The sequence below is a fragment of the Aptenodytes patagonicus genome, chromosome W (genome assembly GCF_965638725.1).
Source record: "Aptenodytes patagonicus chromosome W, bAptPat1.pri.cur, whole genome shotgun sequence".
In the NCBI taxonomy this organism is placed as follows: Eukaryota; Metazoa; Chordata; class Aves; order Sphenisciformes; family Spheniscidae; genus Aptenodytes; species Aptenodytes patagonicus.
Window position 1 is genome coordinate 46,633,628 of NC_134981.1, and position 20,413 is coordinate 46,654,040.

Here is a 20,413-nt window from a genome sequence, read left to right on the forward strand (position 1 = left end):
TCTCTCTGCTCATCATAGGGACACAACATTTATTTCCTCAATTTGCTCCACTCTACATTTTTGTTTCAGAGAAAAAATCCTCCTTTTGCAAGAAATCAGCCAAGCACTATTAGTTTCCCTTACATGCCTATGGCCCAAATATGCAAAGTACTGAATGCCTCCTGTATTGAATGCTATTCAACTCTCACTGATTTGAGTTTACAGAAATCAAATGGTGCTTATTAATGGTTGGCAGAAAGCCTGACACCTTAGAGGTTCAAGATCCTAAAATACTGAAGGAAGTAAGCAATGATATGTTAAAGATGGAATCTGAGGTTGCAACATTCAATGCCCTGATTTTCGTAAATTTGCATTACTGTGAAAACAAACAAAACAAGGCAAAATGCTGAATCAGTGAAGCCTATTCCACTTCCCAAAGAACTTAACCGGTAAGCCATGAAGGAATTATGTTCTCAGTGCTCGTATTTTGACCTGTGCTTCATGAAGAGCTCTCTACTGCTGAAGAAGGCAATGAAATAAAACCTAAGATAGGTAATCAATACCTTGTCAATAATCATATTGCCAAGGACATTCAATGAAAAAAGTTACTGACCTTACATAAATTCTTAACTCCTGGTTAATCCAGAGTGTGACACCTAGTTGCAAGGTTATAAATAGTTATGTGGCGAAGCCACCGAGGCGAAGGGCTCCGGAGCGGAGGATCGCGACGGGGGACCCTTCCTGAAGCGGCAAAAAACCGCGGCCAAACCCGCGAAAGGCAAAAGCGCTGGGAGCGAGAGGGAGCCCCAGCCCCGCCATTCCCCGAGCCGGAGGAGGGCGTTCCTGACGAGCGGCAGCTCTGACTCAGCGTGGGCGGGGACAAGAGGGGCGGCAGCCAAACCCCCTCACTTACAAGAGCAGCTCCAGGGAGCACGAGCGACCCGGAGCGCGGCGAACAGGGCGGGCAAACAGGACGTGGCGCGTCAGAAGGGCGTGGCGCGGCAGTTTGCGCGGCAGTTTGTGCAGGCAGGGCGTGCAGGGAAGGCGAGCGGACAGGGCACAGCCCCGCTCCCGGCTCCAGAGGCCAACTCAACTGGTAATCGTCGGCTTCCGAGAAGAGGACCGGCTATGGTTTCCACTCGGCCGAAAGCCGTCGCCAGAAGGAATGTGGCGACCCAGACGGAGCTCACACGCAAGCATACAGCTGTCCAGGTCTCTGGCTGCAGGGAGTGCATGAGCCTGTCAGCTGTGCCGGAGGGCGGCAGAGACACCACCTGTGTGCGGTGTGACCAGGTGGATGATCTGCTCGGCCTGGTGGCAGAGCTGAAGGAGGAGGTGGAAAGGTTGAGGAGTATCCGGGAGTGTGAGAGGGAGATAGATTGGTGGAGCTGCACCCTACCGTCCCTGAGGCAGAGGCAGCAGAAGGAGGCTCCGCGAGAAGCAGAGGATCCCCTGCCTTCTTGCCACCAGGTAGAAAGAGGGGACCTAAGCGACGGGGGGGGATGGAAACGGGTCCCTGATCGGCGTGCCAGGCGAACCCCTGCCCGGCCTCCCTCACCTTCCCGGTTGCCTTTACACAACAGATATGGGGCCCTGGAACTTGAGGGCGAGGCAAGCGAGGATGTAGACGAAGGTCCATCCGGGGGGTCGCCTAGGGTGAGGCAGTCAGCCCCACGCATTACGACTGCCTCTGCTAAGAAAAAAAGGAGGGTAATTGTCATAGGCGATTCCCTTCTGAGGGGAACAGAGGGCCCGATATGCCGACCGGACCCGTCCCACAGGGAAGTCTGCTGCCTCCCTGGGGCCCGGGTCAGAGACATCACTAGGAAGCTCCCTGGTTTGGTACGGCCTTCTGATTACTACCCGCTGCTGGTTATACAGGCTGGCAGTGATGAGGTTGCGGAGAGAAGTCCTGCAGCGATCAAAAGGGACTTCAGGGCACTGGGGCGACTGGTTCAAGGATCGGGAGCACAGGTAGTGTTTTCCTCTATCCCTACAGTGGCAGGGAAGGATACTGAAAGGAGCAGGAAAACACACCTGATCAACGCGTGGCTCAGGGGCTGGTGCCGTCGGAGGAATTTTGGCTTTTTTGATCATGGGGAGGTTTACATGGCACCGGGCCTGCTGGTGACAGACGGAGTCCAGCTGTCTCACAGGGGAAAAAGGATCATGGCTCATGAATTGGCAGGGCTCATTGAGAGGGCTTTAAACTAGGTTCGAAGGGGGAAGGGGATAAAACCAGGCTCGCTAGAGATGAGCCGAGGGGTGGCGTGCCGATGCCGGGGGCGAAATCGATAGCCCAGCTCAAGTGCATATACACCAATGCACGCAGCATGGGCGGCAAGCAGGAGGAGCTGGAAGCCATTGTGCAGCGGGAGAGATATGACTTAGTCGCCCTCACAGAAACATGGTGGGGTGACTCTCACGACTGGAGTGCTGCAATGGATGGCTACAGACTCTTCAGAAGGGACAGGCAAGGAAGGAGAGGCGGTGGGGTGGCCCTGTATGTTAGGGAGTGTTTTGATTGTATAGAGCTCAACGATTGTGATGATGGTACGGTTGAGTGTCTATGGGTAAGGATGAGGGGGAAGGCCAACGAGGCAGATATCCTGCTGGGAGTCTGTTATAGACCACCCAACCAGGATGAAGAGGCAGATGAAGCGTTCTACAAGCGGCTGGCAGAAGTTTCTCAATCGCTAGCCCTTGTTCTCGTGGGGGATTTCAACTTCCCGGATGTCTGCTGGAAATACAACACGGCAGAGAGGAAGCAGTCTAGGAGATTCCTGGAGTGTGTGGAAGACAACTTCCTGACACAGCTGGTAAGTGAGCCTACCAGGGGAGGTGCCTCGCTCGACCTGCTGTTTACAAACAGAGAAGGACTGGTGGGAGATGTGGTGGTCGGAGGCCGTCTTGGGCTTAGCGACCATGAAATGATAGGATTCTCGCTTCTTGGTGAAGTAAGGAGGGGGGCCAGCAAAACCGCAACCATGGACTTCCGGAGGGCGGACATTGGCCTGTTCAGGACGCTGGTTGAGAGAGTTCCGTGGGAGACAGTCCTGAAGGGCAAAGGGGTCCAGGAAGGCTGGACGATCTTCAAGAAGGAAGTCTTAAAGGCGCAGGAGCAGGCTGTCCCTGTACGCCGTAAGAAGAACGGGCGGGGAAGACGACCGGCCTGGCTGAACGGGGAGCTCTTGCTGGGACTCAGGAAAAAAAGGAGAGTTTACCGCTTGTGGAAGAAGGGGCAGGCGACTCAAGAAGAGTACAGGGATCTTGTTAGGTCGTGCAGAGAAGAAATGAGAAAGGCAAAAGCCCAGCTAGAACGCAATCTGGCCGCTGTCGTTAAAGACAACAAAAAAAGTTTTTACAAATATATTAATGACAAGAAGAGAGCCAAGGAGAATCTCCATCCTTTAATGGATGCAGGGGGGAACATTGTCACCGAGGATGAGGAAAAGGCTGAGGTACTCAATGCCTTCTTTGCCTCAGTCTTTAACAGGCAGACCAGTTATCCTCAGGGTACTCGGCCCCCCGAGCTGGAAGACGGGGACGGCGAGCAGGATGAACCCCCCGTAATCCAGGAGGAAGCAGTCAATGACCTGCTACGCCACCTGGACACTCACAAGTCTATGGGGCCGGATGGGATCCACCCGAGAGTGCTGAGGGAGCTGGCGGAGGTGCTCGCCAAGCCGCTCTCCATCATTTATCAGCAGTCCTGGTTAACGGGGGAGGTCCCAGATGACTGGAGGCTTGCCAATGTGACGCCCATCCACAAGAAGGGCTGGAAGGAGGATCCGGGGAACTCCAGGCCTGTCAGCCTGACCTCGGTGCCGGGGAAGATGATGGAGCGGTTCATCTTGAGGGCGCTCACAAGGCATGAGCGGGACAACCAGGGGATCCGGCCTAGCCAGCACGGGTTCATGAGAGGCAGGTCCTGCTTGACCAACCTGATCTCCTTCTATGACCAGGTGACCCGCCTAGTGGATGAGGGAAAGGCTGTGGATGTGGTCTACCTGGACTTCAGCAAGGCCTTTGACACTGTCTCCCACAGCATTCTCCTCGAGAAGCTGGCGGCTCACGGCTTAGACAGGTGGACTCTGCGCTGGGTCAAAAACTGGCTGGATGGCCGGGCCCAGAGAGTTGTGGTGAATGGAGTTCAATCCAGTTGGCGGCCGGTCACGAGCGGTGTTCCCCAGGGCTCAGTACTGGGGCCGGTCTTGTTTAATATCTTTATTGATGATCTGGATGAGGGGATTGAGTGCACCCTCAGTAAGTTTGCAGACGACACCAAGTTGGGTGGGAGTGTTGATCTGCTCGAGGGTAGGAAGGCTCTGCAGAGGGACCTGGACAGGCTGGATCGATGGGCCCAGGCCAACTGTATGAGGTTCAACAAGGCCAAGTGCCGGGTCCTGCACTTCGGCCACAACAACCCCATGCAGCGCTACAGGCTTGGGGAAGAGTGGCTGGAAAGCTGCCTGGCGGAAAAGGACCTGGGGGTGTTGGTCGACAGCCGGCTGAACATGAGCCGGCAGTGTGCCCAGGTGGCCAAGAAGGCCAATGGCATCCTGGCCTGTATCAGAAATAGTGTGGCCAGTAGGAGTAGGGAAGTGATCGTGCCCCTGTACTCGGCCCTGGTGAGGCCGCACCTCGAATACTGTGTTCAGTTTTGGGCCCCTCACTACAAGAAGGACGTTGAGGTGCTGGAGCGTGTCCAGAGAAGGGCAACGAGGCTGGTGAGGGGTCTGGAGAACAAGTCTTATGAGGAGCGGCTGAGGGAACTGGGACTGTTCAGACTGGAGAAAAGGAGGCTGAGGGGAGACCTCATTGCTCTCTACAACTACCTGAAAGGAAGTTGTAGTGAGGTGGGTGTTGGTCTTTTCTCCGAAGTAACAAGCGATAGGACGAGAGGAAATGGCCTCAAGTTGCGGCAGGGGAGGTTTAGATTGGATGTAAGGAAAAATTTCTTTACTGAAAGAGTGGTGAAACATTGGAACAGGCTGCCCAGGGAAGTGGTGGAGTCCCCATCCCTGGAGGTTTTTAAAAGACGTGTAGATGAGGCGCTTAGGGACATGGTTTAGTGGGCCTGGTGGTGTTGGGTTGACGGTTGGACTCGATGATCTTAGAGGTCTTTTCCAACCTCAATGATTCTATGATTCTATGATTCTATGATTCATCAGCTCCCTTTTAGTTGATGTTATGGATTAATGCGTATGAATATAGCTAACGAGGTACAGCCATTCCTGTGGATATTTAAAATGCACACTCAAGCTTTGCTTTTTTTTAAACAATCTTCTAGATTTTTGCATTTTTAAAAGTCTCAATATGAATCCCTATTATGGATTTTCAAAATAATTGACTGTTGTCCAGTTTTGCCATGAAAACACTTGGAAACGTTGATCCTCTCAAACATGTCTCTGCAGGAACTGAATAATGAGATGATGCAACAAAATCCATGATGAAAATCCTTGTGTTCCTATCTGTGTGACAATGAAAACTATTGTTATGGACCCAATCCTTCAAGTCCTTAAACACAGTTACAGGACTGGGAAAAGTTGACCTGGATGCACTTTGCTACAACCATTTTGGAGAAATTAAAATTAGTGTAGTTTTGACATAAAAAAATTATAGCAAAAAAACCCCCACCCTGACAGTCTAGAATACAGAAAATATGTAATATTTATCTCAATGTAATATGTAATACTACTAGTTTAAATTGTTATTAATGTAGAAAATATGAATCTTTTCTCAAGGAAATAACCAAAAAAGAGTCCTGAATTTACTTTATAATTTGGCCAAAGAGGTGGCAATAGCCACATATATTTCATTTGATGGAGACCTTCCTATGTGGAACATAAATGAATTTTTTGGATCTGCACAGTATGATTTAGCCAAAATATAGACTCTGGACAATTTGCCATCATGCTAAAAATATCAACAGGCCATTAACTACTGGGCTTATGCTGTGATTATCTTCCTTAGATACACAGAAAAGCATGTACACCAAAGAAAGCCAAAGTTAAAAATAAATGAGAGCAAACGGAGATGGTGTCAGTACTGGATGTATCGCAGAGCTCCCAGCTTGCATCCAGGCAATCCATCAAGTCAGAGCCATGCTGGCTGAAGCAGAGGGTAATATCTGAAGCTGCAAGAGTAAAACAGTAAAGCTTGCCCAGCCATACCTAAGGGGGAGTCAGGCAGGAGCCGTTATCAATAAAGAAGAGTAAATTTCTGTTACCAATAAAGAGGCAAGGAAGACATGGAGGGGGGCCTGGGATGATGTGACAGAAAAGGATCACAAAACCAAAAAATGGGGCTTAAGCATGGTCACATCCAGCATTTGCATGTAAGCAAGGAAGTGTCTACAAGGCACTGTTATGGAGAAATCCCGAAAATCCTTTCTTTCATAGAACCTGATAATGTTCTATGATGAAATGACTGGCCTGGTAGATGAGGGGAGAGCAGTGGATATTGTCTGCCTAGCCTTCAGGAAGGCCTTTGGCACTGTCTCCCATAAGATCCTCATAGAGAAGCTGTTGAAGTACGGGCTGGATGAGCAGACAGTGAGGTGGGGTGAAAACTGGCTGAACGGCTGGGCACAGAGGGTGATGGTCAGTGGAACAAAGTCTAGTTGGAGGCCAGTAACTAGCGAGGTACCCCAGGGGCCAATACTGGGTCCAGGCCTGTTCAAAATCTTCATTAATGATCTGGATGATGGGGCAGAGTGTACCCTCAGCAAGTTTGCAGATGACACAAAACATGCTGCTGGCCGCCCAGCTGGAAAGCAGCTTGGCAGAAAAGGACCTGGTGGACACCAAGTTGAACATGAGCCAGCAGTGTGCCCTTGCCGCAAAGAAAGCTAATGGTATCCTGGGCTGCATTAGGCAAAGTATTGCCAGCAGGTCAAGGGAGGTGATCCTTCCCCTCTACTCAGCACTGGTAAGACCACAACTGGAGTCCTGTGGCCAGTTCCTGGGCTCCCCAGTACAAGAGAGACATGGACATGCTGGAGAGAGCCCAGCGAACAGCCACGAAGATGATGAAGGGACTGGAGCATCTCTCTCCCATCTCTCGGGGGCCCAACTTCAATGCCTCTATGCAAACGCACGTAGCACGGGGAATAAACAAGAGGAGTTCGAGATGTGCGCACGCCTGCAGGGCTACGACCTTATTGGCATCACAGAGACGTGGTGGGATGGCTCCTATGATTGGAGTGTTGGGATGGAGGGATACAGGCTCTTTAGGAAGGACAGGCAGGGGAGATGAGGAGGGGGTGTCGCCCTCTATGTCAATGACCAGCTGCAGTGCATGGAGCTCTGCCTGGGGATGGATGAGGAGCCAACCAAGAACTTGTGGGTCAGGATTAAAGGGAAGGCGGGGACAGGTGACATTACAGTGGGGGTCTGCTACAGGCCACCCGACCAGGAAGACCGAGCGGATGAGGCCCTCTATAGACAGATAGGAGCAGCCTCACGCTCACAAGCCCCAGTCCTCATGGGGGACTTCAGCCACCCCGACATCTCTTGGAGGGACAACACGGCAGGGCATAAGCAATCCAGAAGGTTCCTGGAATGCGTCGATGATAACTTCCTTCTCCAAGTGGTAGAGGAGCCAACGAGGAGAGGTGCTACGCTGGACCTTGTTCTCACCAACAAGGAGGGGCTGGTGGGGAATGTAAAGCTCAAGGGCAGCCTGGGCTGCAGTGACCACGAAATGGTGGAGTTCAAGATCCTTAGGGCACCGAGGAGGGCGCAGAGCAAGCTCACTACCCTGGACTTCAGGAGAGCGGACTTTGGCCTCTTCAGGGATCTGCTTGGTAGAGTGCCATGGGACAAAGCCCTGGAGGGAAGAGGGGTCCAAGAAAGCTGGGTAATAGTCAAGGATCACCTCCTCCAAGCTCAGGAGCGATGCATCCCAACAAAGAGGAAGTCAGGCAAAAACGCCAGGAGGCCTGCAGGGATGAACAAGGAGCTCCTGGACAAACTCCAACACAAAAAGGAAGCCTACAGAGGGTGGAAGCAAGGACAGGTAGCCTGGGAGGAAGACAGAGAAATTGTCCGAGCAGCCAGGGATCAGGTTAGGAAAGCTAAAGCCCCGATAGAATCACATATGGCCAGGGACGTCAAGGGCAACAAGAAAAGATTCTATAGGTACGTCGGGGATAAAAGGAAGACAAAGGAATATGTGGGCCCTCTCCGGAACGAAACGGGAGACCTGGTTACCCGGGATACGGAGAAGGCGGAGGTACTCAATGACTTTTTTGCCTCGGTCTTCACCGGCAAGTGCTCGAGCCTCACCGCCCAAGCCGCAGAAGGCAAAGGCGGGGACTGGGAGAATGAAGAGCCGCCCACTGTGGGAGAACATCAGGTTCGAGACCATCTAAGGCACCTGAAGGTGCACAAGTCCATGGGACCTGATGAGGTCCATCCGTGGGTCCTGAAGGACCTGGCGGATGAAGTTGCTAAGCCACCATCCATCGTATTTGAGAAGTTGTGGCAGTCTGGAGAAGTTCCCACTGACTGGAAAAGGGGAAACATATCCCCCATTTTTAAAAAGGGAAAAAAGGAAGACCCGGGGAACTACAGGCCAGTCAGTCTCACCTCTGTGCCTGGGAAGATCATGGAACAGATCCTCCTGGAAGCTCTGCTAAGGCCCATGGAGGACAGGGAGGTGATTCGAGACAGCCAGCATGGCTTTGCCAAGGGCAAGTCCTGCCTGACCAACATAGTGGCCTTCTATGATGGAGGGACTACATCAGTGGACACGGGAAGGGCTACAGATGTCGTCTGTCTGGACCTCTGTGAGGCCTTTGACACGGTCCCCCACAACATCCTTCTGTCTAAACTGGAGTGGTATGGATTTGATGGGTGGACTGTCCGGAGGGTGAGGAATTGGTTAGATGGTCGCATCCAGAGGGTAGTGGTCAACGGCTCAATGTCCAGATGGAGACTGGTGACGAGTGGCGTCCCGCAGGGGTCCGTATTGGGACCGGTACTGTTTAATATCTTCATCAATGACATAGACAGTGGGATCGAGTGCACCCTCAGCAAGTTTGCAGGTGACACCAAGCTGAGTGGTGCGGTCGACATGCCAGAGGGACGGGATGCCATCCAGAGGGACCTGGACAAGCTCGAGAAGTGGGCCCATGTGAACCTCATGAGGTTCAACAAGGCCAAGTGCAAGGTCCTGCCCCTGGGTCGGGGCAACCCCCGGTATCAATACAGGCTGGGGGATGAAGGGATTGAGAGCAGCCCTGCCGGAAGGACTTGGGGGTTCTGGTGGATGAGAAGCTGGACATGAGCCGGCAATGTGCGCTTGCAGCCCAGAAGGCCAATCATATCCTGGGCTGCATCAAAAGAAGCGCGGCCAGCAGGTCGAGGGAGGGGATTCTGCCCCTCTACTCTGCTCTGGGGAGACCCCACCTGGAGTCCTGCATCCAGCTGTGGAGCCCTCAGCATAAGAAAGACACGGACCTGTTGGAGCGGGTCCAGAAGAGGGCCACAAAAATGATCAGGGGGATGGAACCCCTCTCCTATGAAGAAAGGCTGAGAGAGTTGGGGTTGTTCAGCCTAGAGAAGAGAAGGCTTTGGGGAGACCTTATTGCAGCCTATCAGTACTTAAAGGGGGCTTATAAAAAAGATGGCGGCAGACTTTTTAGCAGGGCCTGTTGCGACAGGACAAGGGGGAATGACTTTAAATTGAAGGGGGGTAGGTTTAGATTGGACTTAAGGAAGAAATTTTTTACGCTGAGGGTGGTGAAACACTGGCACAGGTTGCCCAGAGAGGTGGTGGATGCCCCATCCCTGGAAACATTCCAGGTCAGGTTGGACGGGGCTCTGAGCAACCTGATCTGGTTGAAGATGTCCCTGCTCATTGCAGGGGGGTTGGACTAGATGACCTTTAGAGATCCCTTCCAACCCAAACTATTCTATGATTCTATGATTCCTATGCGGAAAGGCTGAGCGAGCAGGCACTGTTTAGTCTGGAGAAGAGAAGGCTCAGGGGGGATCTCATCAATGTGTATAAGTACCTGAAGGGAGGGTGTAAAGAAGACTGAGCCAGGCTCTTTTCAGTGGTGCCCAGTGACAGGACAAGAGGCAATGGGCACAAAATGAAACACAGGAGGTTCCGCCTGAACATCAGGAAACACTTTTTGACTGTGAGGGTGACTGAGCACTGGAACAGGTTGCCCAGGGACATTGTGGAATCTCCATCCTTGGAGATATTCAAAAAACATCCGGTCACGGTCCTGGGCAACTGGCTCTAGGTGGCCCTGCTTGAGCAGGGGGCTTGGACCAGATGACCTCCAGATGTCCCTTCCCACCTCAACCATTCTGTGATTCTGTGATTCTTTGATTCTGTACATGGGCTTGATCAGTAGTCCATCTCAAATGCTTCTGAATCAATTTCGCACTCTCCCGTGATAGCTCAGGCATCGCAATACCAATAACGGGCATGGGATGGGAATGCAGGATCATGTAATTCTCTTTAGCCAAGGAGAATCTCCATCCTTTATTGGATGCAAGGGGGAACATTGTCACCGAGGATGAGGAAAAGGCTGAGGTACTCAATGCCTTCTTTGCCTCAGTCTTTAACAGGCAGACCAGTTATCCTCAGGGTACTCGGCCCCCCGAGCTGGAAGACGGGGACGGCGAGCAGGATGAACCCCCCGTAATCCAGGAGGAAGCAGTCAATGACCTGCTACGCCACCTGGACGCTCACAAGTCTATGGGGCCGGATGGGATCCACCCGAGAGTGCTGAGGGAGCTGGCGGAGGTGCTCGCCAAGCCATTCTCCATCATTTATCAGCAGTCCTGGTTAACGGGGGAGGTCCCGGAAGACTGGAGGCTTGCCAATGTGACGCCCATCCACAAGAAGGGCCGGAAGAGGATCCGGGGAACTACAGGCCTGTCAGCCTGACCTCGGTGCCGGGGAAGATTATGGAGCGGCTCATCTTGAGGGCGCTCACAAGGCATGAGCGGGACAACCAGGGGATCCGGCCTAGCCAGCACGGGTTCATGAGAGGCAGGTCCTGCTTGACCAACCTGATCTTCTTCTATGACCAGGTGACCCGCCTAGTGGATGAGGGAAAGGCTGTGGATGTGGTCTACCTGGACTTCAGCAAGGCCTTTGACACTGTCTCCCACAGCATTCTCCTAGAGAAGCTGGCGGCTCACGGCTTAGACAGGTGGACTCTGCGCTGGGTCAAAAACTGGCTGGATGGCCGGGCCCAGAGAGTTGTGGTGAATGGAGTTCAATCCAGTTGGCGGCCAGTCACGAGCGGTGTTCCCCAGGGCTCAGTACTGGGGCCGGTCTTGTTTAATATCTTTATTGATGATCTGGATGAGGGGATTGAGTGCACCCTCAGTAAGTTTGCAGACGACACCAAGTTGGGTGGGAGTGTTGATCTGCTCGAGGGTAGGAAGGCTCTGCAGAGGGACCTGGACAGGCTGGATCGATGGGCCCAGGCCAACTGTATGAGCTTCAACAAGGCCAAGTGCCGGGTCCTGCACTTCGGCCACAACAACCCCATGCAGCGCTACAGGCTTGGGGAAGAGTGGCTGGAAAGCTGCCCAGCAGAGAAGGACCTGGGGGTGTTGGTTGACAGCCGGCTGAACATGAGCCGGCAGTGTGCCCAGGCGGCCAAGAAGGCCAATGGCATCCTGGCCTGTATCAGAAATAGTGTGGCCAGTAGGAGTAGGGAAGTGATCGTGCCCCTGTACTCGGCCCTGGTGAGGCCGCACCTCGAATACTGTGTTCAGTTTTGGGCCCCTCACTACAAGAAGGACGTTGAGGTGCTGGAGCGTGTCCAGAGAAGGGCAACGAGGCTGGTGAGGGGTCTGGAGAACAAGTCTTATGAGGAGCGGCTGAGGGAACTGGGACTGTTCAGCCTGGAGAAAAGGAGGCTGAGGGGAGACCTCATCGCTCTCTACAACTACCTGAAAGGAGGTTGTAGCGAGGTGGGTGTCGGTCTCTTCTCCCAAGTAACAAGCGATAGGACAAGAGGAAATGGCCTCAAGTTGCGGCAGGGGAGGTTTAGATTGGATGTAAGGAAAAATTTCTTTACTGAAAGAGTGGTGAAACATTGGAACAGGCTGCCCAGGGAAGTGGTGGAGTCCCCATCCCTGGAGGTTTTTAAAAGACGTGTAGATGAGGCGCTTAGGGACATGGTTTAGTGGGCATGGTGGTGTTGGGTTGACGGTTGGACTCGATGATCTTAGAGGTCTTTTCCAACCTCAATGATTCTATGATTCTATGATTCTATGATTCGAGGCATGATAATAGAGTCTCCTCCTGTGGACAACTCCCCGTACCTAGAGAGAGCTAGGAAGAGCTGTTAGCTCTTGATGGTCCTGCTTTGAGTGGGATTTCCAAGGTAATGGCTTTCTGGAACCTTCATTTTGTTCCCAGGAGAAGCAGCCATCTACTACTCCCCTGACTCAGCCCAGGATTAACAGCTATCTTTTATTTTGTGCCAGTACCACCCCCCAAGCAGACCTTCTAAGTTAAGAGCCCCTTTTTGTTAGCACATGTAAATCTAAAATGACTCCATAAGAATCATTTTCATATAAATATGGGGTCTAGACATAGCAAAACAGAGTAGAAGAAAAGAAGAAAGGAAGGCAAGCAAGGAAGTCCAAACTTAACACCAGGGACCTTATCTCCACTCACCGCAAAACTTAAGGAGAGGTATAAATCTCCCCACTTTACTCATACGAGAAGATGAAACTTTCTCTCTTTTACACATACACATGCTCTCTCACTCTTTCTTTCTCTTTTCCTAATGCTTTCAGAGACTTCTATCTTCAGTTAGTCATCCTTGCTGTAAGTTTCTTTAAATTGTAATTGGATAGTCTTCCAGATTCTGGAGGGCCCTTTTGTGAGAAGAATTTCTGGGGATATAGCCCCTATTTGATGAAATTGAGAGTTGCTAAATTAACAAAGGACTGACTAAAGATATGATTCCTTGCTTGTAGTAGAAATCCCGTTTTACCAGCAACTGTTTTTAAGGAACCCTAAAACAAAATACTTATGCTTGTACATTGATGTTCCCATGTTCCTGTATTTTATTTTCTGTCAAATTTTCTGTCAAATTCTGAATTTATGAATATCGTGATCTCTGTGTGTGTCGCATTGAGAATTTGGATCTTAGCCTGCACGCTTGCTACCCTCGACCTTAGAGATCCCAAATGTGTAGGCACCATTTGAACTAATTTCCCCAAATCAGTTTCATTTTTGCATTTTCTCTGAGTGTACATGTGGCTCTTATTCACATGCAAAAGCCCTACACGTAACATGGAGTTATACTTACATCAATAAGCTGCTGCTGATCCTTCTCAGACATATTGGTCAAACTATAGTACTTTCCAGAAAGGTCTCCTGTCAGCCCAGCTAGAGCAGTGACCACAACATTTTCCACTTCTCTTCTCTCTGCCCTGGTACAAGCTGGAGGAAGGCTGAGGCCCCGGATGCTACGACCAGTACGTACACGTGATGAGAGGACATAGTGCTCATCAAATTGACCATGGGTGATCTGAAGGAAGAATGTTTTTTAATTTACACACAGTCCCCCATTTTGTACATTACCATTTAAAAAACCCATCATACAAAAATGGGTCATCTTTCTGCCCAGGGATCATGACCTCTCCTAGATATCACAGAACATTAGGAACCCCTCAGTGTTTCAGATACTAAGGGTTTTTTAGGAACTCCAAAGTTCTTTTGCTGACTGAATGTGGCAAAGTAACCAGCTGATCTTTTTTAGCTCCAGAATGGAATATAAAAGGATCTGAGTGGCTTTTGGAAATATGGATATGAACATAGAAAGAAGGCCAGGTATGGAAGATCTTTTGAAAGAGGAAAGCCCAAGATGATGCTAATCTACACCGTTATTGACCTATGAAAGAAATACTAAGCAATGGGTAAGATTTGATTCGGGGGGGGGGGGGGGCGGGGAGAAATGCTTTCACTCTAATCCTTAAATACATGGTTATCTTTATCTTATTAACAGACTCACAGTGCCATTAGGCAGAGGCCCAAATGCTTAGTACCAGCTGGGATTGATCCTTCTGTTAAGAACAAGGTAGGGATGCAACTAGCTTGCTGTTAGGGCCATGAGTGCACCAAGGAGCTCTGCAAACCTCTTTCACCCTCGCTCCACTGGGTTTTAGCCAGCTCTGATATTGCATAGCTGTGTAACCATGGATCAGACAACTTTGAAAAGAGCTGTCTGGAAAAGATCTGTGAGAAGTTTCATCTGGGGTCTTTACACCTTGGTTTGAGCTGCATTTAATCTAAGGCCCTCACCCTCAGTCCTTGACTGAGCTACTTTGTAGGTATGCCTGTGCCTGGCCTTGTACCTTGTTTATCCTGACCCTGCCTCACTGACCTGACCTCAGACCTGCCTTGTCATTATGGGCTTCTCTGTCAATCACTGGGCTGTTGGCTGAACCTGGTTACTGTAACTAGACCTATTCTCTTCTTGCTTGGGTACTGTGGAACTGTGCCCTTGGTGAGCCCACTGCTCTGCCTGTCTTGCTATCACTCTTGGCTCCTGGCTTGCTCCTCTTGTAGAGCAGCACAGTCTCGCGCCTCTGACACTTCTGCATGATGTCAGGGTGTAATTGAATAGAGTAGTCAGGTGAACACTAGAGTAGTCAGGTGAAAGAGGTCCAGTAAAAAGAGGAAATTAGAAGAGAAGAATAAGGAAAAGAAAGAAAGGCCATGTAGATGCTAGCCTGGTTTGTCCTTTGTCAGATGCTGAAAACCCCAGAAAACCTAAGCTGTAAACTAACAGCCTTGCAAAAAGAAAGGACAGAACAAGGCCTCACTTCATTTAGACATACTCCCTGTGGGATGTGCCATTTCAGTCATTTGTGGCATTCTTTAGCCCTAAAATCATTTTCTTTGGAGTTGGATCAGGGGGAAAAAAGTACTATTACATACAATATCATCATTGTAAGAAGCAGCATTCAATCTTTATTTCCTCATTATTTTATTTAAATCCTACCTTGGATGCATCCAGGTCTGTGTGATGCTTCATTGTGCATGGATCATAGCCATTATGTCTCACTTTAATGACAGGGTCAAAAATCTCAGCAAATACCTATAGAGTCAAGAGAATCTACAAAGAGTCTTCAGAATCATAGAAACACTTTAATGCACTAACTTTAGTCACAAGGGAAATCCCTTGGTACAGGCTCCTGGATGGCAGCCGTAAAGGGGACTTTGCAAGTGCTGACAGGGGTAATTATGAAGGGAAGGGTCATATGTGGGATGTATCTTTGAAAATTGGTCTCTGAAAAAATTATCTCTCAAAATCTGATCTATTTTCAATAGATCTCTCTTTTATGTAGCAGAGGGTAACTGCCAGTAGTTTGCCATGAGTTTCTCAGTTGCTTTGAGTTTCTGCTGTACCTCTTAGAAGCAGAACATGGAATTTCACCCTCTGTCTCCTAACAATAAATTGGGAGATTATTGGTGGTGGATTTCAGTCATTTTGACCTAAACAGTGCTCTGTAGTGGTTGCTCATCTTCTCAACAAAAATTGCACCTTACCTTACAATTGCACCTTACTTTAGTTACAAGCTTATTCTAGTTACTACAGATAGGTACTGGATGTGGTGGCAACCAGATTAGATTTCAGGATTTATTAGCAACTAGAATACACGTTCAGTCCCCAGGCAGCTTGTGTCCTGTTCTTAGGTCATATGAGAATACCTATGTCTTCACTGCCATTGGATACTGGTGCTAGTTAGAGCCATTTAGCACAGGTATGTCAACACTAATCACAATCACACCTTCATTCTGTTGTGCAGCAATAACTCTGGCAGAGCTTTTCAAGGCAGTCACCATGTCTAATGAGTAAAACAAATCACAGAAGCTGGTAGTTCCAGAATATCAGATGTCTTCTTCCATCCTGAGCAGCCTAGTATTTGGGATATTATTAAGAGGTTGTATAATAATAGATACTGTTGTATGGTAGACTGAAGGAAGCAGACCACAGAGGTCAATAAAAATAAGGATTTTCTTCTTTTTCTATTCTCCTTGTTTCAGAATTACATAAACCTGTCTATCCTAATACTATCTTTGGCTTTTGTCGTGGTCCAATAGCTATGGCTTAAAGATGCCCAGCACTTCAAAGAAGCCATTTTCTTTTCAGTTCTGCCTCAACTGTTTTACAATGTAATTTCCATATTACCTTTATTTTGATGTGTCTCATTCTTTTTCCATAAACTATGTTTAGTAGTAGGAAAGAGAGCAGCTGTTAGAGGCAAATAGAGTATTACTCCCAAGCAGCCATATTTTATTAACTTTGACTGCAGTAGAGAGGGGTCCTTTAGCAATGCCTCATATTCACTGCATTTCCTAATGTAGAATAGCATTCAAATCCTCATAAAGAGTAGGGAAAAAACTGTCTTTATGCACATGGCCTGCCCTTTATATATTCTCTGGGATACAATTTCTCTTAGGAGTGCATATTCTACTAAGAATCTGTGTTCATATAACGAACTCTTGTGAACTATACCATACAAACTGAACCAAATATGATAGCATTGTGAAAATATTTTACCTCATAGGATTCTTCATCACCTGCAACCATGCCCACAGTTTTAATGAAAGGATGGCCAGGATTGTCCACCCCGGTTTGGATACACTGGTCTAGGGTGTAGCCATTGAGAGTCATCTTGTCCCTTAGCTTAGCATAAATTGCTGGTGTGAGGCATTCAGCCATGCAGTTGTTATGTTTGCGGAGATCAGGATAGTCTGCACTGAAGAGAAAAAAAATCACAAGCACTTAATGTGATATCTTTAAACAGTAATCTTTGCTAGTTTAAGAAACTACTTAAGCGATCGGGAGATATGGAGTACATAGCACAGTTGAAAAATATAATTAGTTCTTGGTTTATACATGTATTGGGTTTATGCGGCAAGGTTTTCGTAGTGGGGGGGGGGGCTGCAGGAGTGGCTTCTGTGAGAAGAGATCAGGGGTTGCCCCCATGTCGGACAGAGCCAGTTTCAGCTGGCTCCAAAATGGACCCACTGCTGGCCAAAGCTGAGCCAATCAGTGAAGCTGGTGGCGCCTCTGTGATAACATATTTAAGAAAGGGTAAAAAACACTACATAGCAGTTGTGAGAGAGAGAAATGAGAAAAAAATGTGATAAAAGCAATCCTGCAGACACCAAGGTCAGTGAAGAAGGAGGGGGAGGAGGTGCTCCAGGTGCTGGAGCAGAGATTCCCCTGCGGCCCATGGTAAAGACGATGGTGAGGCAGGCTGTCCCCCTGCAGCCTGTTGAGTACCCCACGCCAGAGGAGGTGGATATGCCCTGAAGTAAGCTGCAGCCCATGGCAAGCCCATGCTAGAGCAGGCTCCTGGCAGGAACTGTAGCCCATGGAGAAGACCCCATGCAGGAGTAGGTTTTCTGGCAGGAACTGTGGCCTGTGGAGGACCCATGCAGGAGCAGTCCATTCCTGAAGGACTGTACCCCATGGAAAGGACCCATGCTGGAGCAGTTCTTGAAGAACTGAAGCTTGTTCTTGGGTTCTTGGGAAGGATCCACATTGGAGAAGTTTGTGAAGGACTGTATCCCATGGGAGGAACCCCATGCTGGAACAGGGGAACAGTGTGAGAAGGAAGGAATGGCAGAGACAAAGCGTTATGGACTGACTGCAACCCCCATTCCCCATTCCCCCTGTGCCGCTCGGGGGGCAGGAGATAGAAGAGTTAGGAGTGAAGTTGAGCCTGGGAAGAAGGGGTGTGTGTGGGATAGGTGATTTTAGTTTTGTTTTTATTTCTCACTATCCTACTCTGTTACAATTAATTGGCAATAAATTAAATAAATCTTCCCCAAGTCGAGTCTGTTTTGCCCGTGACAGTAATTGGTGAGTGGTCTCCCTGTCCTTATCTCGACCCACGAGGTTTTTCATCTTTTTTTCTCCCCCTATCTTGCTGAGGAGGGTGAGTAAGAGAGATGCTGGGTGGGCATCTGGCAGCCAGCCAAGGATAACCCACCACAATACATTGCACTGAAATTTAGGAAGGGAAGAATACTGAAGTCACACAAAGTACTCCACACTGCACTGGTGGGCGACTACACTAACAGACAATAGTAGCTTTCTGTTACTTGGAGCAACCAGAAAAATGAATCCCAATGATCTTTGAAAGTGTATTAAACCCTATTAAATCTCTGCTGAGATTTCTCTTATTCAGAATTAAAAGAGCTCTAACATTGTTTTGTTCAAGTAGGAAATTAAATATATTTAACTGGATAAGAGCTCTCATCCTGAACCGTGATGTTCTTGCAGCTTTGTGGCCATCAGTGGAACTGTCTGATCTATATCAGCTGGGAATCTAACTCTTTTACAATATCTGGGGTTGTTTTAATGGTTTTATTTACAAAAAGCTGTACAGTATAATAAACCAGAGAAAATGAAGACATTATGTTTTAGTAAAGCATTTTTGCAAGTGAGTCAGATCACATTTACCTTGTTTTGATAACACTTTGCTTTATGCACAACCCCATTATTGTTATAAGAATTTATTTGAACTAAGATACTATTTGCCATGTAAAAAAAAAAGTCTGTCAAAGCCTGGTCCTTTTTTTTGGTGTTTTGTTTTTTCACAAATATGGCCAGCAAAGTCAACTTACATATCTGTAGTTAGTTTCTAATCATCAACCAACTAGTTTTAAAACAGAATTAGGAATATTTCAAGTACAGTAGTTATATAAGAGATTTTTTTACTACTTGTGTAATTAAAATTCTTTCATGGTTCATAATAGTAGAATCTATACAATCAGCCAGTCCCATAGGCGCTGAAAGCATTCAAGGGCTGATGAGATAAAATAAGGACTAATTTGGTGCTTTGCCTAAAAATTGAACCATTTTTCAGGTTTGTCATTGTTTGGCAATGTTTTTGTGAGTGTGTTGATATGATCTCACATCCCTATTTTCTGGTCTTGAAGGCCATTGTCAGTGCTATCTAAAACTGGGGTTATTAATAAAGGATGCTGGGTTTTAGGTTGTCAGTCAACAGCCCATATGCAGACACATAGATGGTGTGTTTGCATGAGGGAGTAGGTACTCTGCAGCTTTAATGGGGATCTTCCTCCCCAAAGAGTTAAATGCTATGCCTAGCCCAGTTAACTGGGCCCTATGCTCAGCTGACTACTTAACCCAAAGTGCTTACCTTGGAGGGAAGAGTTTTCGTTTTTCTTGAACAGCAGCCTTAACATTTTGCTTATTGAGGAGGTACCCAGTGGTTAGGACCCCTGTGCCTGTTGCTGCAAAGAGTGCAGCAGTTGCACGGCCAGCCAGGAGACGACAGAATGTGCTAGCCATTCGTCTTGGAAGGATACAATTTCTAGAAGATAAGACAATCTAAAATCAACCCATAAGACCTCATACAATGCAAATGAAAAATAAACCCTCACTTTTAACTGTAGTCCAATAAAAGAAGCAATTAATTTTTATTATTGGTTTGCATTGAAACAGTGTGTTAAGAAAAATGGTTAGCATTTACTGTATTTCTATATATGTACCTTTGGTAGACTTGGAAATCAATTGATTTTTAGTGCTGTATTGAGCGCACAATTCTAAACCCAACACCCAGAATATTTTAATTGTTTTAATGATTTAGGGCCATAATTGAATGCTTTAGCTTGCTTCATAGCAACAATGCATTACACAGAGACATCTTTCCACTGACCAAAAAGGTACAATATCAGAGTAAGAAACAGCAGACAAAAATATTTAAAGTGAAAGGAGTATTTTGGTATTTTGGTGAAAGGGGTAATAGGAAAGGAGGTTGAAATCTTGTGGAGGTTTTGAGTCTGAGGTTTTGAGTATTTCATGGTATAATCAATTATATAATGCTGACTGTAGATTGCAGGGATTTGTGGATAAGGTGGGATAAGGCATCTTGCAAAGTCAGAAGTGCGAGTTCTATATTTTTATTGAAAATGCTTCCAGGTGACTCTGCTGTAAGTGGCTTTCCAGTCAGAAAAGTCAAATGTGGCAGGATGTGGCATTAGGTAGGTCATTCCTTTCAGTGCTATCACCTATAGAAACTCATGTTCCTTTTCCATGCTAGCCTGACCTGTTAAACACTTTGTGCTTTTTTTCCATATGAATAAAGTTGAAGTATGCCAGAACTCATCAGCCTGAAAAAGAGACAGTTTGGAGGAGGAATATGGTAGAGACCTAAAAATCCTGAGTGGCATGGGAAACGTGGATTGAGATCAACTCTTTACTGCCTTTTCCAATATAAGAATACAGTCCATCAAATGCAACTAGTGGGAGCAACATTCAAAACAAACAAAGGTAGGTGAATCTTTACACAATCTGTCATAGACCTATGGAACTCCTTGTCAAAGGATGATGTAGGTGCAGGACATTTACATGGGTTCAACAGGAGACCGGACAAGTACATGGAAGCGA

The 20,413-nt window shown here is 48.1% G+C and overlaps 1 protein-coding gene across 2 annotated transcripts in view; it reads right to left on the bottom strand.

Annotated features, from left to right (window-relative positions):
• The window catches only part of LOC143172094 (creatine kinase S-type, mitochondrial-like), a 62,795-nt gene that overhangs the window by 14,441 nt on the left and 27,941 nt on the right, over positions 1-20,413 (bottom strand). For both annotated transcript variants that reach the window (XM_076361343.1, XM_076361344.1), the window contains exons 2-5: positions 19,164-19,337; positions 16,547-16,745; positions 14,984-15,079; positions 13,286-13,507 (exon numbers count right to left, since the gene is read on the bottom strand). In XM_076361343.1, the coding sequence (XP_076217458.1) occupies positions 13,286-13,507; positions 14,984-15,079; positions 16,547-16,745; positions 19,164-19,315 (669 nt within the window). In that variant the 5' untranslated portion in view covers positions 19,316-19,337. The remainder of the gene's footprint in view (positions 1-13,285; positions 13,508-14,983; positions 15,080-16,546; positions 16,746-19,163; positions 19,338-20,413) is intronic.